We start from the raw sequence: 26,059 nt of genomic DNA, 5'->3' as shown, positions 1-26,059 counted from the left end.
GTAAACCAGCTGAAAATTTAAATTGTATAACATATCATGTTCAGTCTTTGTCTGCAATGAGTCTTTGAAAGAGCCATCCAATTAGTCCCACTCACCAGCCCTTTCCCAGACTTCTGCAACTCATATCTCAAATTTACCCAATTCCTCTTCTGAAATGTTATTAATGAATCTGTTATCACTACTTTTTAAGGTACCACATTCTAGAATATGACAATTTACTGCATACAAGAAATTTGCCTCATTTTCCTTATGGTTCTTTATTAATTATTTTAAATGTTTCTCATCTTGCCAGTGACAAGACTTTCTCCTTATTCAAAATCATTCAAGATTTTAATACCTCCATTAAGTCTCTCTTCAACTTTCTCCTGTTCTAAGATACTTCTCCAGTTCAATTTCAAGTGCTTATGAACGGTCAGCAGCTATTCAAACTTGTGTGTTACAACTGCAAGGAAGTATTCATTATACCTTTAAACACGCCATATCTTGTTTGAAATCCTCTTCATAGATGCGCGAAAGTACAGTGGATGAAATATTCAACTGCAATTAGGAAAATAATAGTTAACAACTGTAACTTCCATGGTTTTGGATTAAATGCTTCCTGTGAATAGTCCTGGTAATTTACCTCATTGGCCCTTTTAATTATTTTGTCGTCAATGTCTGTGATAACCATCACCATAATCACATCGATGCCAAAGATCTTGGTCAATATTCTTCTAAGGATGTCAAATCGAACGTAGGAGCTAGAAAACAAATTACAGAAGTGAAAATGTTATTGCTATTCCAATTTTAAATGTGTTCAATGCACGCGGGTCTAAGATTTATTTCTAGCTTTAGGGAATCAATCCAGCTATGAGGTTTTGTTCCAGATCTGGGTGTGGGTGCAAGTTCTTGCTCAACCATTTATTTCTTTATTCCTCAGCTGGAAGAAACAGTCACCTCAATGGGCTGGATTCTATGTGGTTCTATAGGAATAGAAAGGCAGAACGGAAAGTAAGTTGTCTGCTGTCAGCTCATCTAATCAAGAATCAGGTAATCAATTCATAACCAGCTGATTAAAGCTAATTCGATTCAATTCATTGTCATATATACTCATGTGAGTAGAGTGCAAAGTTTATAGTCGCTGCATTACCGTGCCAGCTTGGGTACGAGGATACCTCGGTACAGATACTTAAAATCAAATTCTGAGGAAATGAAAAGAAAATTAGAAAAGTAAGGAAATAAATAGTCTGGCACTATAGATATAATAATTGTGACATTTGCTGCCAAAGCGGGACTTGAGGCCCAGTGGCAGCCTGGCAACAGAGCCAGGGACTCTCGATTGTGGGGCAAGTGTGGGCTCAACTGCAAAGAGATAGTGCTTAAAGTGGGGCGACCCCTATGTTGGTGGGTCCGGCATAGGCAGCGGCGAGGTGGCAATGATCTCCCTTGAGGCTAGGTGCTGGCATGGACTGGGTTGGAAAGATTGATATTCTGAACTTTTTACTTCTTCATTGTTTTCTAATTTATTCCCGTTGTGCAAGCAATGAACATTGAAACAAGGCCCAGGAGAACTTTTGTAAAGTAAGAAACCAGATCTGTCGGGGACTATGATGGAAAACGGTTATTTTCTCAGGGTCATTGGAAACAGTAAAAGGCAATTGTTCATCAAGAGTCACTCCATGTTTGAAGAAATATGAAGAAAATGCAGATTGCTGGGCTCAGGTAAGGTCGGCAGGTTAAAAGTCCATCAGCTGGTAGGATAGAAACAACTGGTGTTCCAGGAGTTTAAACTTGTATCTGGGACAGCGTTCCCAAATTTTGGCACCACTCCATTGATGTTATGTTGAGGGGATTTTGCTAAGCTGACTGGGATTCCCAGACCCTCTTGTCTAGATTTAGATTTAGACCAAATTTTCAAACCAGGTTGGGACTATTGAGCTAAAGAAGCAAAACTTAAATATCTGAAAAGTTCAACCAACTTTTTAAACATAAATTTGAAGGTTTATTATAATAACCAGCAGATGGAGCTCTAGAGAAGCCTCATGATACGAGGACAAAATATGATGCGACAGCCAAGTCAGAAAATAACATGCAAATATCTGTTACAGTGTCACTACCAAGTAACACAAGGAAGTTCAACGGTGCAGATATCTGAATACAAGATACTCCCACAATGAAATATAGCATTTTTCATTATGCTATAGGATGCTAATATATTAAAAAGTGGATCCACTGTGCCTTAATATTTGTGAATTAGTTGTGTGCTGGGAGGGAGGACTGTATCCCCAATCCAAAATAAACCAACAGTCCATCAAAAACAAGAACACCATATTGGACTGAGAAAACAGTAGTACGGTGAATCACCACTGACACACTATTTCTCTGTGTGAAGGAAATTCACCTTTTCAAGGAGGGAGGAGATTACTGCAACTTTCCCCAAACTACTCTTAACTTGAAGTACTGTGCTTCAAGGGTGGGAAACTAAAATGGATATTTTCCCTACAAGTGACAGTGTGTCTCAGCCTTTCTACTAGCATACTCCAGTCCACCATTGTTTGCTGAACATTTTCCACATCTCTCTTGTGCTCATGTGTTCTCTTCCTGCTAGTGCTCTTCCCTATTCTACCCTGGATCTAATGATCTACCATCCTCTAATCACAAAGATCTGAACACCATACAAAACCAACATTCTTGAGTGTAACATCAGTGGAGATTTACTGAAAGATTGAAAATCTCATCTCGTTTCACTTCTTCAGTATGTTCATGCTGTGCTATACCTAGGAGTCACAGGTTTAAATTGTTCAACAGTTTCCCCTCACTTTCCCTTCATTCTATGCGATACGAAAGGAGTTTTTATAATTCTATTTGATAGATTAGATTAGAGCTCTTTCCAGTGATAGTGATGGGGACTTGGGGACACAGATTTAGAATAGTAATATGAGGAAAATCACTTTTCCATACCAAGTGGTCTGGACCTGAAATGCGCACAGCCTGACCACATGGTGGAATCAGATTCCATGATCAGCTTTTAGAAGGGATCTGGATAAGCACTTAAAAGGGAAAAAAAACAATGGGCAGCTAGAGCAAAAAAGTGAGATTAGCTGAGCAGCTCTAAGAATCAGTGTGGAAGAAATTGCCAGGTGACCTCCTTCTGTACTGTATAGTTCTAGGATTCTTTTAAACTTTGCCTGAAGGGGCAAAAAGTGCCTTATTTGCTAATTTATAGCGCGCAATCCATGGGAGCTTTTATTTACACAACAATTCAAAGAATCCAGTGACAGCTTCAGATTCTTTAATTTAGTTAACTGTATTACAGGTTATTTCCTCTGCTGACTGTTGACATTCACAACTGATTTTTTAGTAATTAGAAAACCATTAATTAAAATAACAGCAGTTACACTATATTTAATAGTCGGGAAAACCTGCTGGATTGAACAATGTTTTGATCCAAAATGTTGAAAGAAGCTGCTAGCTTGAAATATCACTTGTTTAGGGCCATAGAGTCATAGTGATGTACAGCACGGAAACAAACCCTTCGTTCCAACTCGTCCTTGCCAACCAGATGGCCTAAATTAATCTAGTCCCATTTGCCAACATTTGGTCCATATCCTTTCTTCTTCATGTGCCCATCCAGATGCCGTTTAAATGCTGTAACTGTACCAGCCTCCACCACTTCCTCTGGCAGTTCATTCCATACACACATTACCCTGTGTGAAAACGTTGCCGCTTAGGTCCTTTTTAAATCTTTCCCCTGTCACCTTAAACTTATGACCTCTAGTTTTGGACTCCCCTAACCTGGGGAAAAGACTTTGACTATTCAACCTCTCCATGCCAATCATGATTTTATAAACTTCGATAAGGCACCGACGGTCCAGGGAAAATAGCCCCAGCCTATTCAGACTTCTTTTTTGGACACTTATAAGTTTCACAACAAAAAAGACCAGAATTGCATGCAGTATTCCAAAAGTGGCCTAACCAATGTCCTGTACAGCTGCAACATGACCTCCCAACTCCTATACACAACGCACTGACCAATAATGGCACGCATACCAAATGCCTTATTCACTACCCTCTTTACCTGCGATTCCACTCTCAAGGAACTATGAATCTGTACACCTGTCTCTTTATTTGGTAATGCTCCCCAGGACCTTACCATTAAGTGTATAAGTCCTGCCCTGATTTTCCCTATCAAAGTATAGCATCTCACATTTATATAGATTAAACTCCATCTCCCACTCCTCAGCTCATTAAACCATCTGATCAAGGCACTGTTGTACTCCAAGGTAACCTTCTTCGTTATTCACTGCACCACAAATTTTGGTGTCATCTGGAAACTTACTAACCATACGTGCCTATATTCACACCCAATTCCTTTATGTGAATGACAAAAGGCAGTGGATGCAGCACCGATCCTTGTGGCACATCACTGGTCACAAGCCTCCAGTTTGAAAAGCAACCCCTTACTATCACCCTCTGTCTCCTATCTTCAAGCCGATTTTGTACCGAAATGGCTAGTGCTCCCTGTATTACATGTGATGTAACCTTACTAACTGGAACCTTGTTGAATACCTGACTGAATTCCAAGTAGACAACATCCATTGCTCTGCCTTCACCAATCCTCTGTTACTTCTTCAGAAAACACAATCAAGTTAGTAAGACACTATTTCCCAGGCACAAAGCCAAGCTGACTATCCCCAATCAGTCCTTGCCTTTCCAAATACATGTAAATCCTGTCCCACAGAATTCCCTCCAACAATTTACCCACCACTGACATCAAGCTCACCGGTTTATAGATCCCTGGCTTTTCCTTACCACCTTTCTTAAATAATGGCACCACGTTAGCCAATCTCCAATTTAATTTACAAATATCACATAAATCAGGAGGCTATGGATTCCAGTCCTGCACCAACCACAAACTGCCATTCTGAGTGAAACACTGAGGAACTGCTGCACTATATAGTGGTAGCAAACAGACAATAAAGATAGAATGCTGCACTGTCATAGTCATAGAGATGTACAGCACGGAAACAGACCCTTCGGTCCAACCCGTCCATGCTGACCAGATATCCAACCCAATCTAGTCCCACCTACCAGCACTCAGCCCATATCCCTTCAAACCCTTCCTATTCATATACCCATCCAAATGCCTTTTAAATGCTGCAATTGTACCAGCCTCCACCACTTCTTCTGGCAGCTCATTCCAAACACCTACCACCCTCTGTGTGAGAAAGTTGCCCCTAAGGTCTCTTTTATATCTTTCCCCTCTCACCCTAAACCTATGCCCTCTAGTTCTGGACTCCCCGACACCAGGGAAAAAACTTTGTCTATTTATCCCATCCATGTCCCTCATGATTTTGTAAACCTCTATAAGGTCACCCCTCAGCTTCCGACGCTCCAGGGAAAACAGCCCCAGCCTGTTCAGCTTCTCCCTATAACTCAAATCTTACAACCCTGGCATCATCCTTGTAAATCTTTTCTGAACCTTTTCAAGTTTCACAACTTCTTTGCGATAGGAAGGAGCCCAGAATTGCACACAATATGGAAGGAATGCTACACTGTCAAAGATCAGTACTGGGGAAGAATTGCACTGTTGGAGGATCAGTATTGAGGGGAGCACTGCATTATTAGTGGGTCAGTATTGATGGATCACTGCATTTTTGAAGTTAAAAATCACAACACCAGGTTATAGTCCAACAGATTTAATTGGAAGCACTAGCTTTCGGAGCACCACTACTTCATCAGGTGGTTGTGGAGTGCTACAACCACCTGATGAAGGACCGTTGCTCCGAAAGCTAGTGCTTCCAATTAAACCTGTTGGACTATAACCTGGTGTTGTGTGATTTTTAACTTTGTACACCCCAGTCTAACACTGGCATCTCCACGTCATGCATTTTTGAAGGACAGTACTGAGGAAGTTCTGAAATGTTGAAGTAGTGCTCTTTCAAGCAGGACATCAAATGAAGACCCTGTCAATTTGTTCATGTGCATGTACAAGATTAACCAGGCTCATAGCAAACATTTACTATGCACTGATAGTTTCTTCACACTATTTCAATGGATTCTCTGGAGTTAGTCTTTAGGTTAATGCCACAAAAATCACAAAGTCAAAACATGAAGGTTTAAATCCCAGACAGTCCCAATTAGTGAAGACTGGATCTCAGTCTCCCATACCTTGAGGATACTCATTATAATATTTTTCCCAAAAACACCACCACCACCACTACTCCACCAAAGGTTCTTGTGGCACCATGGCAGTGTCCCAGCCTTAAGAGCCAGAAGGCTGGGGTTTGAGTCCTACCTGCTCCAAACATTTTTCATAATATTGCTGAACCGGTTGATTATAAATACTGACAGACTTTAAGGAATACACAAAGTCTTTCCACTACGTTGCACTAATATTCTATTACCTGGTATAAAACTGTTGTGGTCACAGAACATTCACACTGCAGCTTGATAAGTGATAAGATCAGCTTGTGATTCCTGTCACTATTTCATTCATTCACCAAGGAATGAACACGTGATAGAAAAAAAGTAACAATTAGATATCTGCAGTGGCCACTTCATGAATCTTGCTTATATGTATTTATAACATTTTTTTTGCTCAGGCTACTTTAGATTCCAGTTTTGCTTTTCCACTTCAATGTCATCCAATCCCTTGAAAAAAAAGACAACTTAAAACACCCTACTCAGAAAAATTTACGACCACAAAATAAATAATCTCAACATTAAAGCTGCACAGCGTTGGAATACATTTAACAACAAAGGGACTTGCATTTATGTAGCACTTTTAAAGATCACTGGACATCTCAAAGCACTTTACCACCAATTGTTTTTTTAAAAGAAACACTAGTTAAGTTATTCAATCAGTGGGCCAAAATATTGCATTTTACACAGCAGACGTCCTTTTTGTCCTGAGTTCTAAGAGTCACATCAGGAACTCAAAATATTAACTAGGTTTCTCTCTGCATAGTCAGAAGTCACACAACACCAGGTTATAGTCTAACAGGTTAATTTTAAATCATACAAGCTGATTTGAAATCACGCAATAAATCTGGTGGACTATAACCTGGTGTTGTGTGACTTCTGACTTTGTCCATCCCAGTCCACATTGGCAACTCCACATCATCTCTCTACATAGATGCTGGCAGACCTGTCGAGTTCTCCAGTACTTTGTTTTTATTTCAGATTTGCAGCAGAACTCCCCCAGTAGGGAATCTAATCTAACTCAGTATTTTGCTTTCCTACATTCTTGTCATACAACTCTGTATTTTCTGACACAATGTCATTAACAACAAGAGTTCCTAACGACATACTAAAACCCTGCAAACAAAAAGCATTTCCTGTCACTCATTCTTGCATTTGTTACATCTCAGAATCAACTTTGTTGTTAATACTCCTTTTACATCAGATGCAATGTTGCTGAGCATCTTCTCCAAAGAAGATGCAGCAGTTTGAAATGTCCTTTCTAAACAAAAACAGCTTAATATGACATTAGGCAGCAATTTCCCTGATTCTTTCTGCAGCGGGTTGTACACAAAGGAACTTTCTGTCTGCCTGGCATATATAGTGCACAGAAAGTCACTGACAAGCTGAAAATGGAGCATCATCTTAAGTCTCAAAAACAGGGCTCACCTTCAAACATTAAGTTATCTGGTTCAACATTGACAGGAAAACCTTCCCCAGTTTTTTTTTCCCCTCTCCAGCCAGCAGATAAGCAGTCACATCTTGTACAACACCATATCTCAGTATGGACAAACAGCCTCTCAATCTATTTCAATGCTTAAACACCAATCCACTTCATACATAAATAATTCACAAAGTATTCAGATGTAACACTGATTAAGTTCATTCCAAGAAGTCATAATTTGAGATAGATCACGCACATTTTTCATAAGACACCATCTCCATTTAAGAAAGCCCATGCCAAGTATCAAAGGGTGTCAAAATACAAACATACCAACAGAGAGCAGGAGTCAGCTGTATAGCCCCTCATGCCTATTCCACCATTTACTAAGATCATAGCTGTTCAGATTGTAATCTCAAATCCACATTCCCCCTATCCAAGGTAACCTTTCACCTCCGTGCTTATCAAGAATGTGTCCATTAAAAATATTCAAGGAATATGTTTCTACTGCCTTTTCAGGAAGATAGTTCCAAAGATTCTCAGTCCTGAGGGAAGAAAATTCATCTTATCTCTGCTTTAAAAAACACAACCTCTTATGGTGGTGGAGTCCTTAGGTATTGCTCACGTGTTTCCATCCACTTGAGCAGATATTTCATCAAACTCTAACTTGAACTGAGAAGATGGAGGAAATGTTTTGCGAAATCAGCAGGGTGAATTATTCACCACAGAATTTCCAGCGTTTCACTAGATCCTACTGTGAATTGATGTGGTTTGGACAGATGATGGGAATAAGTATAGTGAAGTAGTACTGATGAAAGTAATGGGAACATAGCTATAACTGTTCAAACTGGTCACAACACAGACTATATTTTAATGAGATCATCACAGTTAGTAATTGCATGTATTATTGAATTGCAATCAGAACCCTACATGAGAAAGTGCAAAGTGTTTCTCCAGATTGATAATACCAATTTCCTGCCAATGCTCTTTATTCCATTTTGTTTTTCACCATTAGCAATTCAAATATCCCTCCACATTTAGACATCAGTTTGGAAACAAACAGGCAGTACCAGATCAGAAGCTGGATTGACAGCAGACTCACTTATCAAGATGTTAGATGTCGTTGCCCTCTCTGTTCAGCTGAATGAATCTTCATTACTTAGTGGGTTCTTTGCATCCTGTCACTTTACCCTGTTCCTTTTCAAATTGCAGCTCAAAGACTGTAAAATGTATAGATTAAAAATATATTAATAGTGCCTAAATTTCATAAGTAATTAGCTGTACAGTGCTTGGAATTTTCAAAAGAAAAGTACTTATATAAATGCCAATTCTCCTGTACATAATAGAAGGCTCCTTTTCAGTGCTCCAACATCAGATTTACTTTACCTTCCAGTTTCAAAATTGTGTTCTACTAGCATCATGTATATCAAGATAACTTAATTCAATTTATCAGTGTTTTAGTTGGAGGGTGATATTTATTCTACTTTGGTTGTTGGCCTTTTTTGGCACTCATTCTTCAAATTGTCCAATGGCATTTGTCACCACAGCGCAAATCAGAAGTGCATGTTTGGGGCCTTAGACAGGGAGAAGGGAGGAAGTAAGCACCTTCCAGCTGCCTGTTGCCTCCCAATCGCAGAAAGTGATACACTTGCCTGTTTGCTTTCTTCTCCACTCACACGGAATCTGAATGAAACAGAGCTTTACCTGCACTTCACTCAATCCAGTCTACTGTACAATGCAGGGAACATCTCAAAAACATCACACCCAACTTTCCCTTCAGTTTCAGTTAAAAGGAAAATGCTGTCAGCGATAAGAGAATTTAGGAATATGGGAGTAGGACAGAAATGTGGAGCTGATGTAATAGTTCAGCCATGGTCTAATTGAATGGTGCAGCAGACTCAATGAAATGTATGGCCTACTCCTGTTCCTATTTCTTATTAAGCCCCAAACACACCACTGATTTAAAATTGCTTTTCTCTATCAGGATGGAGGCCCCCATGGATTAAATCAAATATCAAAGTACGAAATGCTGCTTTGCCTCAAAGGAAAAACTAGAAATTGCATTCGAGTCAGTGTTCTCTGCATGGATCCAATCGTTACGCAGATGAGATGTTAAAGTTAGTCTTGTCTGCTGCTCAGGTGGACATAGAAGATCCCATGGTATTATTTCAAAGAAGAAGGTAGTTTTCCCTGAAGTTCCAACTCACATGAATCAAGTCTGAGATCCAGTGAAGTATTACTAGTACTCAAAGCTTACAACAGATCTATTCTCACCCTAAACTTAATACCATTTGACAGTGAATCTATTAATGAAATATAGCTGCTGGTAGTTAGGCAGAAGGTTGAGGTATACCTACTTGATCCAAAAAACACACCATGGAAGATTAATGATCACTTTACCAACATAAAAGTAATTAACACCCAATTGGAATTCAACATAATTGCCATTCTGGAGCTACTGTGAAGATACTATGACTTTAAGAAGCATATCCTGTCCTTTTTTAATTGAGGGAGGTTAGAAGACAGAAGTGGAAAGGTGTCTATTGAAACCTCAAAGTAAACAGCTTGTGAGGCCTTGTATTTTTTATAAAAGTAAGAACAATAGAAGCAGCCTGAATGGGAGGGGCAAGCTCCCACAGAACCAGAATTTTTAGTTTTAGATTTTCAGTAATTGCAGCTGTTTCTGGAGTCTTGAAGCTGGGTTTGGATGCTGCACTACATTTACTGTCTCTGAGTTTTCTCTTGATGTTTTTCCTCCTGGACCAGAGATCATCTTGTTTTTTCTTAAATGGTCTTTGTTCAGATGTTTTGGGGATGTTACGATATTGTAACAGTTACTATTTAGTAATTAAATAATCTAATATTCTGTTAAGTTTTCCAAGAGAGCTAGGTTATTCCAATTTCTTCTTTCTTCTGCTATATTTTAACTATAGTGTATGAATAAAGTGTATTTTGCTTCAAATCAAATAGTTTGGTCAATCGAATTGCATCTGGAAACCAATACCTTACACTTACCTTTAAAGTTAGAAAATGTGACTGTCTAGACTATCTTCTGAATATATTTTGAGGGAGTTTGGTCTGGTCCATAACAATACAAATTGCAGGGTAGAAAACACTAAAGTCCATCTAGTTACATTTTACCATCCTAGCAATTCCAAAAATTAGTCTTATGAAATAATAAATAAAATCATGTCAATATTAACAAACAATACCAACATCAGAGAAATGGTGAGTGAATTGGATTTGGTTAAAATCTCATGAGAAATAAATTAGTTCAAACAGGGTTGAGCAAAACTGGGAGCAAGTGAAGTTCCCTGGTTTTCCACACATTGTTCATTATGTTAACTTCATTGGCAATACATTCATATACAGGTTAAAGTAATATCTGACTGCAGAAGAATGGAATGTTATAAAGTTGATTTTGATAAACTGAGTGAAAAGGCTCATGTCACCATATGTGGAGGTTCACACTACCAGAAGAATCAGGCAACTCATGTTAAATCTACTTCATGTATGAGTGCCCATTACAAATACGCAACTGGGACAGAAACGTGACAGTATTTACTGACCAGATAGACATGGCAACAACAGAGAAAACAAATAGAATTTCAAGTTTTGTTAGGCAGTAAAGTACAAAAATAGAAGCATCATACAAATGTAAAACAGGCCAAAACTAGGTATGCGAGTTTTACAGCACAGATATAAACCATTTTTCCTAAGTAGTCTATGCTAGTGTTTATGCTCCACACAAGTCTCCTACATTCCCTCTTATTCGAATCCCATTCATAGAACCTTCTATTTATTTCTAGATATGTATCTAAGTTTCTATACTGAAATCAGTCACAATGAGCTTTAATGAATATGGTATAGATTCTTTGTAAATTTGGTCATCAAAATACTTTGGTCTCTCAGTCTGTCTGACATTAATTGTTCAAACTATTTCAAAAGCTTTTTCTCATCTACTCATAATTTGCTTTGATCCTTACATATAAAATGATGACTTAGGGTTTTTTTTAAGAACAAATATATTTAACCAATTTAATAACCAATAGTGTTATAAGTTCAATTGTAAGATATTTTGCTTGTAACGACTGAAGTTTTTAATTCTATCTCGTCCTGAATTGCAGCAATATCGTTTCACATCAACAACTCAATGAGATAGAAATTCTACATTTTCACCACTCTCTGGGTAGAGAAGTTACCTCTGAATTTCCTATTGGGGAATTTATTGGTAATAAAGTTCTATTATAGTCCTGAGTCTTGGATTCATCCACAAGTGAAAATATATAAAGTAACTGCGATGTACAGCATGGAAACAGACCCTTCAGTTCAACCCATCCATGCTGACCAGATATCCCACTCCAATCTAATCCCACCTGCCAGTACCTGACCCATATCCCTCCAAACCCTTCCTATTCATATACCCATCCAGATGCCTTTTAAATGTTGTAATTGTACTAGCCTCCACCATTTCCTCTGGTAGCCCATTCCACACACGCACCACCCTCTGCATGAAAATGTTGCCCCTTAGCTGTCTTTTATATACAGTACATCCATTCTATCAAACACTCAGAATGTTAAGCTCATCTCTTTATCTTTTCTTTTCCAAAAGTGGACAGCTCAAGCATGTTCAATTTACTTTAATACTTATAACCTCTTCGTTCTGTACCTCTATTTCTTGTTCATAATATGAAGACTAGAACTCATACAATGTCTCAGCCATAGTCTAATGGGTATGACATTGAACAACTCTCTGCTATTCATTTATAGAGGGATAGAAGTAAAAAGTGCTTTAATTGTTTTTTTCAAATGGCTTTGTTGGCTTACATTGTGATATAAGTGATTTATGAATCTATTACTGAGGCTCTAGTGCAAAAAGTGACAAAGATGGTCCTTAAACTTTGAATAAGACTTTAAAAATTACAAGAATAGGCTTCAGATTATTCTTTATGAGGTATGACTAAAGATTTTAATGATAAAAGAAGATTTCATGCAGTGTATTTGGATAAGATGTTTGAAACTGGTAATGATGGATGGGGGGGATCCTGCTGCTCCTCTGGTGGTGATAAGAAGACATGGGCTATTCATGATCAATTTCTGGATTAGTGGTGCTGGAAGAGCACAGCAGTTCAGGCAGCAACAGAAAGGAGCAGCGAAATCGACGTTTCAGGCAAGGGCTTTTTCCCGAAACATCGATTTCGCTGCTCCTTGGATGCTGCCTGAACTGCTGTGCTCTTCCAGCACCACTAATCCAGCATCTGGTTTCCAGCATCTGCAGTCATTGTTTTTACCTCTTTTATTCATGATCAATATCAGGGAAGCATTTTCCTGAGTGAGGCATTGCCCTGCATTCCCTCTCACAAGAATGTCAGCATTTACATTCCTTTACTAAAGAACCTGGCAGAGTCCTGAGTCAGGATGACCTTTTGTGTAGAATGACCAAGTTCATAATTAGCACACATGAAGCCAGAGCCTCTTGACTGCTTACAATTTGGCAATTTTCCAGCTTTTCTGAAGGTAATCTGACCATTGTTGTGTGGGATTTTCTTTTCCATCCTCTCATGCGACCAGAAGATTGTAAATTAGAAAATATTGTTTTCTAAAGCTATCCAGCAATGAAAAGTTAGCTTTAAAGAATGTCACACTTTCCTGCTTGACAGTGTAGCACAAGTTAAGAGTGCCACATGCTTTTTAAGGTGTATTTACATGACAATCACAGCAGTTAACGTGATACCAGCTGGAATGCAGTTTCAATGCTCCACCTGGAGGAGAATCTTTCTCTGCAGTTAGTTTGGGCCCTAACAGCTGATCTATACTTTACAAGCTTAAGTCAGATCTTCCCAATGATGTAAATGCTTATTGTGTGCTCAATATATTGAAATGGATCAGCAAGAAATTAATTTTTCTACCAAATGACATGGGATGGGCTCAGAGATGAAGTGATTTGATTGTCCCACATTTACAAGGAAGATTTAACACAGTGAAACAAAATTCCATGTTATTGATTTTAATACATTGAAAACAAGAACATGGGAAATATTACGAGAAAAAGTAATTAATTGAAGATGAATGAATCATAATACAAGACATAAAAACTCATGCTGAGTAGTTAAAGGGCAAATGAACACAACAGATAAAGATAATGTGATCCACTATCATCTACAAGAGATACAAGTGAACAAATTATTAAAAGCAGCTTTGCAAGTCAACAAAGCAACTACAAATGTGGGAATTACATCTAGGGAAACTGTGGGAATTACATCTAGGAGCATAGAATTCAAAAGTAGTGAATGCAAACTTGCACATGACCTTGGTCAAGCTTCAGAACACTGAACAATTCTCATCTCCACACCATAAAAGGTCATGGAAGCAAAAAATAGATTTACAGGGACAGTACCAGAATGGAGAGACTAATGGAAAGAACTGAATACATTGGGACATTTTCTGTAGAATAGAAGTCTTGGGGAGACCAGATCGAGCACTTAAAAATTATTGGTGGGTTGGGCAGGATAGTTGGAGAGAGAATCCTGAGAGACAATTCAATATCAGCAGCAATAAATACAAGTGATTATACTCAGAAATCCAACAGGAAAACAAGGAACACCTTTACTCACAGAATGTGAGACTCACAACCATAGGAAGAGATTAAGGTGACTAGCTTCCAAAAGGAAATGTGATGAGTAAGTGAAAGAAATAGTGGCAAAGGAATTGGGACGAGTGACATGCAGCCCATAAGCAGCAGCATAGACGAGTTTAGCCAAGTGACCTTTTTGTGCTGCTAATTCAATGTTATGCTATGAAGGGATTGTGACTTTATTTCGTGCACTTGGTAATCTAGCATACGTTGCATATTCTTTATTCATCACACAGTGGAAGCTGCGCGTCGAGGTCTGACAGTTCTCAATTTAAAAGTGTCAAAACCACCTTGTAATATCCCGTACTATTGGATCACAACTGGCAGGAGTGCTCAATCTAGTCACTAAAACACAGATGATTTTCTAGCCTGGTTGTAGTACACAAAATAACCAGCAAGGCACATGTTCAGAAGTGGAAGCTTGGTTATTTTGTGTTCTGTGGAAGATTGGATAATATTTGGCTATTCATTATTTAAAGTTATGTGGAGGCGATCACAAAAATAAACATAGCACTCCCCCAACTGGACTGTACAACACTGCATCAATCGCCCATTAAACACCTGCTTATGGTGAACAAGACATCTGAAGTATGCACCACCTCTAAAATATTCAAAAGCATGAACATATAAAAAAACTTCCAGTCCAATTCTCCAAGACAATCACTAATTTATTTCATCCCATGTTATCAATACAATATAGTGTCATTTCCTCTATAGTCTTTTGTTAATACACCTGTCACTTACTTCACATCTCTCACGTTTTTACTTTTCTCATGCACTTGACTTTCCCTCTCACTCCCTGTATTAATCACAGGGACATATTTCCTTTGTGTTTTTCAATTATGATTATGCAAATAAAATTCCAGCAACTTAAAGACTTTGCCAAATCCACATTCTGTGCTCCCACTAAAACAGACATTCATGGTATTCCTATTCATGGATCCCAAGGAGTCGCTCTTTGGTTCCCTGGCCCACTGAGTAAGAAAGCATATAATATGTAATAATAGTGCAAGATTGAGAGGGTGGTCATTGTTTCTAGAGCTTCATTTAGGAATATTGTCACACAGGAGATCCTACAGCCTCAGAATTTGCAAGTTAGTTCCTGAACTGGGCATTAAAATACAAGCCCATAAATCTGTATTAAACGTTGAGGCAAAGGGTTCTCACTAGCAGGAGATAAAACTTAAGACTGAGTCAGGGAGCTCTCCACTAGAGAATAAAAACAACTTTCTCACATAAAATATATACGCACATTAACATACTTCATAATTAACAATTTACCTTTAGTTGTCACAACTTTTTGATGTCCCAAAAAGGTGAAAGGCTGCTACATAAATTCCAACACATTGAATATACTTCCAAGTAGGACACAGACAAAAATCTAGACTGCAGAATCAGTAGGAGGTTGCGAAAGACAAACTATAGGCAGGGAAGTAGGAAGTGTTGGGAAGAGTGGGAAGGAATAGAAGTTTAGCCAAGAGATATAATCTACTAGTTCATATCACCATTGGGTACACTTCTACAATTTGTGCGGTTTTTTAGTCCCCATACCTAAAGAAAGAGATGTGAATGTCCATTAAATTGGAAACAGCATTGTGCAATCAGGAGAGATCAAACAGAAGAGGCCTATACTCTTTGGAATGAGAGATGATCTTATTGTAACATAAAAAAGATCCGAGACACCTTGACAAAACAGAAGGTGAAGGCTGTGTATCCTGCCTGCAGAATCTAGAACAAGGTCGGGGGGGGGGGGGGTACAATCTCCTGATAAAAAGGTAGCCATTTAAGACTGAAATAGCTTCACTCTCAGGGTTGAGTGTCTTTGGTATTCACTACCTCAGAAAGTTGTAGATTGTTGAATCTATTCAAGACTGAGACTGATTTTTGAGCAGTAATGAAATCGAAGAACATGGTAGTATAGATGAATGGGCGAATGAATTTAAGGAGCAAGCTCAGCCATGATCTTAGCGAATGGCAGAACAGGTTTGATATTCAAAAAGATCAGTCCTGCTCTTATTTCCTGCCTTCTTTACAAACTGAACTGGAGTGGAAAGTTTGAATTTCAATCATACATTGTCCACTGGCCAGCAATTTAACATATTTACCTTGCATGTCCAAGATGAGCTTCATCATATACTGTTGGCCCACAGCAATACCTGTCAAAAGAGAGACAAAGAAAGATATCAGAATGGTTTTATGAGAACATAAGAACACTTCACTAATTTATCAAGAGTCCCAGACCATTTGCACCATTTTAACAAAGTTCAAAAGTACTCATCTAAATGGCCAAGCTTCGAAGTAATAAGATTAGATTAGATTAGATTACTTACAGTGTGGAAACAGGCCCTTCGGCCCAACAAGTCCACACCGACCCGCCGAAGCGTATACCACCCAGACCCATACTCCTACATTTACCCCTTCACCTAACACTGCGGACAATTTAGCATGGTCAATTCACCTAACACGCACATTTTTGGATTGTGGGAGGAAACCGGAGCACCCGGAGGAAACCCACGCAGACACGGGGTGAATGTGCAAACTCCACACAGAGAGTCGCCTGAGGCGGGAATTGAACCCGGGTCTCTGGCGCTGTGAGGCAGCAGTGCTAACCACTGTGCCACCGTGTCGCCCACTATATTATAGGTATTCTGTTTCATATTTGTCAAACATTCCTTTCCTTGATCTTCACCATCATTCTAACATGTGGAAAAGTTCCTGAACTGGAGGCAAAACTGTTCAATAAGACAACTAAGTTCATTTCTCAAACTAATTTTGAACAGAAGGTAACTGGCAAAGCAGAAAGTTTCTTTAGTTCCACAAATTGTTGAAATATCCTAAATGAAAGTGATGCTGTTTACACAATCCATTCACACTGCCTCTATTGTCAAAGTAACACCGCGATATGCAACAAACCATTAACGTCCACTGCCCACTTCTTCACAACTTAGCATTTAAGCAAATGTTTCCTCTTTATTGAGGGTTAGTTGCTTATATTTCAAGCTTGTAAATACTGCCTAGTAACATTCATCCAACTTAAAGATTCTAATAGCTTGAATCCAATAAAATAAAATAAAACCAAGTATTCTGAATAAATGCTAACCTAATGTAATAAACAAAACACTAAATCAAATAAAAAAAGAAAAATAAGACAAGCAGTGATTGTGGTTTGGTAGATAGCCTTCTCAACAGAATCAAGAGGGCATAAGTCCATGACCACCCCCAACACTCAAGTCAGTAATCTCAACTGACAGGCACAGCAGAACACTGTTAGAATGTCAAGTATGGCACAGCTGCGCTGTCAGGGGGTTAGTAATGAATAAGCACTGCATGATGAGAGGGACTGAGGGATATCTGCCTGATCACACAGGTGACACTGCGAGAGTGTTGCATTGTCAGAGAGGTAGTGCTGGAGATGCTGGCTAATGAAAATTTAGTACTGAAATTCAATGCATTGTCAGACAGTTAATACTGAGGGAGTGCTGCACTGTTGGAGGATCAGTACTGAGGGAGTGCTGTCTTGCCAGAAGATCAATACTAAGGGAATGCTGCAGTCAGAGGGTCAGTAGTGAAGGAGCTCTGCACTGTCAGAGGGCCAGTACTGAGGGAGTGCTGCACTGTCAGAGGGTCAGTACAGAGGGAGTGCTGCACTGTCAGAGGGTCAGTGCTGAGGGAGCGCTGCACTGTCAGAGGGTCAGTGCTGAGGGAGCGCTGCAGTCAGAGGGTCAGTGCTGAGGGAGCGCTGCACTGTCAGAGGGTCAGTGCTGAGGGAGCGCTGCACTGTCAGAGGGTCAGTGCTGAGGGAGCGCTGCACTGTCAGAGGGTCAGTGCTGAGGGAGTGCTGCACTGTCAGAGGGTCAGTACTGAGGGAGTGCTGCACTGTCAGAAGGTCAGTACTGAGGGAGTGCTGCACTGTCAGAGGGTCAGTACAGAGGGAGCGCTGCACTGTCAGAGGGTCAGTACTGAGGGAGTGCTGCACTGTCAGAGGGTCAGTACAGAGGGAGTGCTGCACTGTCAGAGGGTCAGGGCTGAGGGAGTGCTGCACTGTCAGAGGGTCAGTACTGAGGGAGTGCTGCACTGTCAGAGGGTCAGTACTGAGGGAGTGCTGCACTGTCAGAGGGTCAGTACTGAGGGAGTGCTGCACTGTCAGAGGGTCAGTACAGAGGGAGTGCTGCACTGTCAGAGGGTCAGTATTGATATTGAGGAAATTTCAGAAGACATCGAGATTTTTGGGTCTGGATTTTATGGTGAGAGATTATTTTAAACTCACAGCCCACTTGATGGGCTCTGTGAGCGTGGTCTTGCCCCGGAAGGACAGTCTCGGGAACTTATTGAGGAGTCAGGGCTGTACCAGGAAGCAGTGACCGGCTCCGCGAGCACCAGAGGCTCCTTGTTCCGCGTCAGACTGTTGTAGACCTGCACACCGGCGGGGTGACCCTTCGGCTTGTGCCAGCTACTACCGCACCGTCCGCCCGGCTGCCGTCCACAGACACGGAACGTGCACCCACTCAACCAGGCCGGCAGTGAGCGGCAGGCCAACAGCGCCCTCATCGTGCCCGGTGGGGTGGGCGGCGAAAATGAACACCACCAGCGAAGAGTCGGCACAAGCCTACAGAGACAGGGCCTGGACATAAATGGCGGCCGTTGCCAGGGTGGGGGTGTGGCTTAGTGCTATGAGCCGGCCCCCCTGAACCCTGACCTTTCGACACCGCCCACTGGGAGACCTCCAACCACCGGGCGTCAAGCCACGCTTCCCTGAATGATATACCCCACCCACGTTGCATACCGGCCCCGCCCCCGAGCGTGTCTTCCCCGCCCACTGTGTAGCCGTGCCCCACTCCCGAGTGATTGTACTCAACCGCGCGTGCACCCTTGCCCCGCCCCCAGATGGTCTGCCCCACCCACTGTGCAGCCTGGCCCCGCCCCGGAATGCTTTGCCCCACCCACTGTTCAGCTTGGCATCGCTATCAACCCGCAAGGTCCGGCCCCCGGCCGCTAGGTCACGCCCCCCGCGTCCATCAAAAGCTGTCTCTCAATGGAGGGAGAGTGAGAGAGAACAAGGAGAGTTAGGGTTTCGAATAATGAGTCATGTGCGGCTGGAAACACTCAATTCCTGTGTCCACTGTTGACGTCCATCTGTTTGATCATTTTCTTCTAAAAAAAAACCCTCCACTTTTATTTATTTCAAATTGCCAGCATCCGCAGTGATTTGCTCTCTGCTCAAAGCACAGGAACCCGGCCCGGGTGTGGCCGCCGTCGCCTGGAGGTTGAGAGAGGCTGGCCGATAGTTGACTGTAGACAAAGTGCAGAAAATGCCGGAGATACGCAGCGTTACTGTTTCGTGTCCGACATGAATCTTCTTCAGTGCTGGGGAATTCAAGGTTCAGACAGCGCTGAAGAAGATTCATTGTCGGGCTCGAAACGTTAACTGTTTCACTCTCCACACGGATGCTGAATTTCTGCAGCATTTTGTGCGTGTCTCGGATTATCGAGACTTTCTGCTTTTATTCGAGGGACTATTCAGATAGAAATAAGAAAATCTGCAGTTCCCGCCTGGGACATCTCTAACAGCGACCGGCGCCTCCATAGCAACCATGCCGCCCAACCCCCTTTTTCTTCCTTTCCTCTCTCAGTCTCCCTCCCTCATTCCCTTCTGTTCCAATGGCGCAACTCAAGGTTACTGTCAGCCCCTGCTAGCATTGACCTTTGAACCCTGCCGCTCGCCTTTGCCCGCTAATTTTAAATCTGACAGCGGACCATTAACAGAGGCGGCGGTGGGCGGTGGGCGGCGCGCTGGCTGCTGGGAGGTGCAGTCCGTTCATTCCCCGTTGTCATGGCGCCCTTGCGACAAGCGAACTACAAATCCCAGAAAACATTGGGGTAAAGTAGGGTTGCCGCATGCGCAGGACGCGGTTTTTGTGGGGGTGGGGAGAGCAGGCTGTTGACAAGTCGCCCGGCGGAGTGGGCGGAGCCTGCAGGCCGAGGAAATGGGGTGCGCAGGGGAGGGAGAGAGGGAGCGAGGTCCCGCCTCCCGGCCGCGCCGATTGATCTCAGTGTCGGCGGGTTCAACGCCGGATAGGCCCGCCAGCCACGCCAATCATCGGGGGAAAAAGTTAAAGATCTCCGCAGATCAAAGGCGAGGAGAGGAGCAGGCGGCGCGGCGGCCAGGCCTGCTGCACCGTGACCGCGTGAGAGTCGGTGGGGCGCGAGCTCCGGGTGGAATTTAATCAATTCAAGGGGGAAAGGCGGGCGCGAGCTCCAGTGACGTCACAATGATATGCTAATGAGGGTGCGCGCGTGCGCGTTGCCGGCCGAGTGTTTCCCAAGTGTTTCAAACTGGGCTCCGGGTTTCCACGTTGGATCAAGTGTCCCAGGTCTGGGATCGGACTGTGCCCTGTATGTGAGTGAGTGAGAGAGATAGAGAGTGTGTGTGTAACAGAGAGAGAGAGAGAGAGGTGGGGATTGGGGAGGAGAGAAATTTTATCACCCCCCCCCATCCCCTACTCAAAGAGGAGGGGAGTCTTTCCCCATTCATCTTCCACATCTCTGCGGCCTGTTGTTTTTTTAAATAATTAGCTTTTCTTTTCATAAAATAACAAGAGATTCGGAGAGGACGTGAGTGAGTGAACGGGTGAGTGAGTGAGGAACCCTTTCCAGTCCTGACGGTTTTTGTCAGTTTAGCAGAGAGAGAGAGAGAGAAAGTCACCCTTCTCCAACAAATAACAAATGTATCTTGGAAGATGCTGAGTCCTGCGAACGGAGAGCAGATACACGTTGTGAACTATGTGGAAGACTATCTGGATTCAATCGAGTCTTTGCCTTTTGATCTCCAGAGGAACGTTTCTCTGATGAGGGAAATCGATGCAAAATACCAAGGTAAAAGAGCCGCGGCTGGCTCCTCGCAACTAGCCCGGCCGTCATTTTTTTTAGTTGGAGAGAGTGAAAAGAACTGAACTGCAGCGTCAGTATTGGGGCGGAACAAAAGATCAGCTTTATAACAGCCATTTTGACAGAAAGAGGAATAAAGGTCCTACAGGCAGGGCTGGAGTGGAGGGGGAGAGAGAGTCGGGTAGGATTTCAACCCCAAAAGCCCCACATTGAGGTAGGAGAAGCCGAGGACTGGGCAGGAGAGAGAGGATTCCGCCAGCTCCATGATGGCTGGAGTATCAGCGCGGGCTGGGCTAGAGGCATCTGCCCAGATTGGAACCGGCAGCAGCAGCGTCTTTAGATAAACTCTGTAACCCCACATGCGAACCCCCCCGCCCCATCAAATCCCATCCCATCCCAGTGTTTGGAGCTGCTTTAAAGGGGTGCAAAGACACGAGCGAGACGGATGGAGGCGGAGATTCTTTACCCCCCCCCCCCCCCCCCCCTTTGATTGTCGGGGAAAAGAGAGGGTGGTGGTGGAGGGACTGCCTACATACGAAGGGGATCCGGGAGTCCCAAGTAAGCTTTATAAACAGTTGTGGGGAAGAGGCGAGGAGATAGAGCCGGGTTACGGGTTGAGGTGGGCGGGCATCAGTTGTAGCAAGGCCACCACTGCCAACCCTAGAATTGTTGCTTTGCTGGAGGCTCCATCTCTTGTAGTAGGGGACGCGCTGGTGCTGCTATTTATGCGCCCTTGGTCCCTGCCCCGCCCTCTCCCTCACTCATTGGCTGCGGTCCTTTTCCTTATTCGGGACGCCCGGCGTCTGATCGGTGCTCGGACGCGCCAATCACGCAGAGCGGGCGGGGCCGCTATGCTAATCGAACGCCGAACCGCTCGCCCATTGGGTCAGCTCGTCCAACGGGTGTGGAGTGGGGCGCTGGGCGCCGATTGGTCGGGCGGCCCATCCATCCGCGGGTGTGGGCAGGGCCCGTTGGAGGACGCACCGCCCACTCCGCCATTTTGGGGACCGGCGCCGTCCCGTTCCCGGGAAATCCGTCACGTTCTGGGAATACCGCGGCAGCTTGTCCTCATTCGGGCTCCGCCGCATAGACTGTGTTATATTCAAAGGAAATGTTCCAGTTAAGCGAGAAACCGTTCCTCGACCCTCTCCCCGGGACTTGGTGTCAACAATATCACCGCTTTTGTTCCCGGAGTCACATCCTGATGTTTCACTTTGGTCGGAATTGCATTTAAAATGAAGATATCCGTGTGTTCTCTGCTTTTTTAAATTTATTAACACTTAGGGGAAGTAAAAAACACTGGGTCTGAGAGTTCCAAGAGCATTGGCAGCAGCAATCAGGCCATTCGGCCCAACTGGTTCATACTGACCCATCCCACCCAGACCCAACCTTCCTACCCTATGTTACCCACGGTTTTTAAAAAAATCACACAACACCAGATTATAGTCTTAACAGGTTTTAGTGATTTTTGAGAAGATTTGTACCTGACGATGGAGAAGTGCTCCAAAATCTTGTTCTTCCAAATAAACCTGTTGGACTGTAACCCGCTGTTGTGTGATTTTTAATTTTGTCCACCTCAGTCCAACACCGACACCTCCGCATCATGTATTTCCCATGGCTAACCCACCTGGCCTGCTCATCCCTGAACATTGGACAATTTCCCATGGCCAGGTGAAAGTGAGGACTGCAGATGCTGGAGATTACAGTCAAGATTAGAGTGGTGCTGGAAAAGCACAGCAGGTCAGGCAGCACCCGAGGAGCAGGAAAATCGATGTTTCGGGCAGGAGCCCTTCCTGATGAAGAGCTCCTGTCTGAAACATCGATTTTCCTGCTCCTTGAATTTCCCATGGTCAATCCAGCTAACCTGCACATCTTTAGACTGTGGGAGGAAACTGGAGCACCCAGTGGAAACCCACACAGACAGTGGGAGAATATGAAAACCCACGCAGACTGTCGCCTGAGGGTGCTATAAAGCCTCGGTCCCCGGCACTCTGACGCAGCAGTGCTAACCACTGAGTCACCGTGCCATCCTGTCAGATCACTTGCCAGTCAGATTAGAGATTCTACCTTCAAAAACAGAAATTGCTGGAGAAACTCAGCAGGTCTGACAGTATCCACGGAGAGATAAATAGAGTTCCTCAGATGCTTTCAGACTATCCAGATTTCTCCAGCAATTTCTGATTTTGTTTGTTTTAGATTTCCAATATCTGCAGTTCTTCATTTTGATTTAAGGATTATACATATTTGCTAATAAATGGCAAGCCAACTCAATCGATGCTTTACAAACGACCAACATTTGAGGTCTTCGGTTTTGTGTTCTCCCTGTTGGCTTTGCTGTTACTTCATTTGAACCAAAAATACTGAAGGCCCCAGTCTTTTGATGTTTGGCAGATTATGCTTTTCGATCTTTAGCAAAGAAAGTTAGAGGTTGCTGTACAGCCTGGCTTTAATTCCCACACCAGCTGAGATCACCGTTAAGGGTCCCACATCTCAGCCTCACCCTTAGCCTGAGATGTAGTGACCCTCAGGTTAAGCTCATCACCAGTTGTTTCTCTGTCATGAGACAGCAGTCCTATCATTTAATGAGACGATGGCAAGTTCACCTTTTACTGTCTGCACTAAGGGAGTGCAATCTGAACTGTTGGAGGGTCAGTACTGGGGATGCACTGTTTGTACTGAGTGCCATTACTGAGGGAATGTCATAATGTTGGCGGATCAACAATGCTGGAGTGTTGTACTGTCAGTACATTAGCACTTAGCAAGGGCCAAGACAGCAATAATGAAGGAGTGCCAAACTGGAGGGACAGTACTGAGGGAGCACCGCATCATCAGAGTGTCAGTCCTGAAGGAGTACCACATCAAGTCCTTCAGACGAGATGACAAACCAAGACTTATCCTTTTGCGCAGATGCTGAAGATCCTGGAAGAGTGGGCAGTTCTCTTCTGGTCTTCTGGGACTAACATTTATTTCTGAACATAAATCTCACAATATTATTTATCACATTTCTTTGTAATGCTTTGTTGTATGCAAATCAAGAATGCTTCATTGTCTGTAAAGGGCTTTGTGGAGGTTGTGAAAGTTGTATAAAAATTTGCCCTCTGTTGCTCCTCTCTGTCTAGACATCCTGAAAGAACTGGATGAATATTACGAGAAACACAAGAGGGAGACAGACGTGGTTCAGAGAAGGCGGATTCTCCATTATATCCAGAGAGCCTTGATCCGGAGTCAAGAGTTGGGCGATGAGAAGATCCAAATCGTCAACCAGATGGTGGAGCTGGTGGAGAACCGGAGTCGCCAGGTGGACAGCCATGTTGAGCTCTTTGAAAACTGTCCAGAGAGCAATGACGCCAACAACAAGTCCTCACTGGACAGGTCTAGGAATGACGGTGCAACACCGGCAGAGAAACCCAATGCCAAAAGGTCCAGGAGACGCAACAACGAGAACCGAGAGAATGCATCCAGCAACCATGACCACGAGGAGGCAAGTACTGGAATGCCGAAGGAAAAGAAGGCCAAGACTTCCAAGAAGAAGAAGAGATCCAAAGCAAAGGCAGAGAGGGAGGCATCTCCTGCAGACCTGCCCATTGATCCCAATGAGCCCACTTACTGCCTGTGCAACCAGGTCTCCTATGGGGAGATGATTGGCTGTGATAATGAGGAGTGCCCCATCGAGTGGTTCCACTTCTCTTGTGTGAGTCTGAACCACAAGCCTAAGGGCAAATGGTACTGTCCGAAATGCAGGGGTGAGAATGAAAAAACCATGGACAAAGCACTGGAGAAATCCAAAAAGGAAAGGGCTTACACTAGGTAGTTGCAGCACTAGCCTTTCGGTCTCTGTACAGCAACACAAATTCATGTATATTTATTATTGAGAGATTTCCCTCTTTAGGTGAAAGGATGGTGGGAGTGTATTTGACAAAACTATTCCTTCGGAAGACCAGTTTTTTTTTTTTGCAAGTAGGAAGGAAGGAATAAAGGAGTCCTGGTTTTTAAGTCTTGTGTCCAGCACGTGGACTATTTTTGTTCTGTTTGAAAAAAAAAGACACTTTCCTCACACAAATTCTAAAACCATCAGTGTTTCGTTTGTTATTAACATTTCGTGCCCACCATAACAAAAAAAACAAATTGGACAAAATGGTTTTATTAAAATATTTATCAGAGATATTTTTTTTAAGTTTCTCAGATGTAAAAATGTACAGATGTGAGCTTTCCATGTATAGTGTATGATTCATCAGCATAGGCCTTTAACCATATTGTAAGAAATAATTTTATTGTTACTTGTTTAACAGAAAAGAAAAAACTGTACAGCGGTGATATATATAAAACAAAAGTCCAGAAATGAAATGCCTGGAACTTGTCTGTGATTTTTGTGTCACCCAGTGACAGGTGCAGTAAGGATTTCACGGTAGGGCCCTGGAATTGTAAAGAGACCAAGGGGTTTAGACACATAATTCTTTGAAATTTGTGTCACAGCTAGACAGGGTTGGTTAAAAAGGTCTTTTGTATGCTTGCCTTCAATGCCTAGTCCTTTTGGTATAGGAGTTGGGGTGCCACGTTGAGGTTGTACAAGACGTTGGTGAGGCCTTCTTTGGAGTACTGTGTGAAGTTCTGTAATATTATTAAGTTGGAGCGGGTTCGGAAAAGACTTACCAGGATATTACTGACGATAGGGTTTGAAATATTAAAAATAGACTGTAAAGACTGGGACTTTCTTTCACTGGAACGTAGGAGGTTGAGGGCTGACCTTTATTGAGGTTTATAAAATCATGAGGGACATAGATAAAGTGAATTCCGTAGGGTGGGTGAGTTCAAATAAAGGGGATATTTTTAAATTAAGAGGAGAAAGATTTAAAAAGGATTCAAGCGGCACCTTTTTTACACTTAGTAGTTCATGTGTGAAATGAACGGCCAGAGAAAGTGATGGATTCAGGTACAGT

General features: G+C 42.6%; 2 protein-coding genes across 6 annotated transcripts in view; one reads left to right on the top strand and one right to left on the bottom strand.

The window, feature by feature from the left end:
• Positions 1–18,875, bottom strand: part of cars2 (cysteinyl-tRNA synthetase 2, mitochondrial) — a 61,907-nt gene extending 43,032 nt beyond the window's left edge. For 2 of the 4 annotated variants that reach the window (XR_015757401.1, XM_087987904.1), the window contains exons 1-4: positions 18,586–18,875; positions 16,343–16,393; positions 623–740; positions 466–537 (exon numbers count right to left, since the gene is read on the bottom strand). Coding sequence is in view for 3 of the 4 variants with exons in the window: in XM_087987904.1 (XP_087844030.1) it covers positions 466–537; positions 623–740; positions 16,343–16,393; positions 18,586–18,866 (522 nt within the window). In the remaining variant the exon portion in view is untranslated. The remainder of the gene's footprint in view (positions 1–465; positions 538–622; positions 741–16,342; positions 16,394–18,585) is intronic. The other 2 variants (XM_087987903.1, XM_087987902.1) reach the window with 1 other exon arrangement.
• A 1,346-nt stretch (positions 18,876–20,221) lies between these two features.
• On the top strand, positions 20,222–25,470 carry ing1 (inhibitor of growth family, member 1). Of its 2 annotated transcripts, XM_087987901.1 has the most exons (3): positions 20,222–20,422; positions 20,975–21,110; positions 24,242–25,470. In XM_087987901.1, the coding sequence occupies exons 1-3, from the start codon at positions 20,222–20,224 to the stop codon at positions 24,931–24,933; spliced, it is 1,029 nt and encodes a 342-aa protein (XP_087844027.1). In that variant the 3' UTR covers positions 24,934–25,470. The 2 variants fall into 2 exon arrangements, with proteins under 2 accessions (XP_087844027.1, XP_087844026.1); XM_087987900.1 differs by lacking the exons at positions 20,222–20,422; positions 20,975–21,110 and adding an exon at positions 22,101–22,339.
• The last annotated feature ends 589 nt before the right edge of the window (positions 25,471–26,059 follow it).

The sequence above is a fragment of the Chiloscyllium plagiosum genome, unplaced genomic scaffold (genome assembly GCF_037043375.1).
Source record: "Chiloscyllium plagiosum isolate Xiang-an unplaced genomic scaffold, Cpla_swu_hap1 HiC_scaffold_6, whole genome shotgun sequence".
NCBI classification, from domain to species: domain Eukaryota; kingdom Metazoa; phylum Chordata; class Chondrichthyes; order Orectolobiformes; family Hemiscylliidae; genus Chiloscyllium; species Chiloscyllium plagiosum.
The sequence above is the reverse complement of the archived record's forward strand: the minus strand, read 5'-3'. Positions and strand labels throughout refer to the sequence as shown.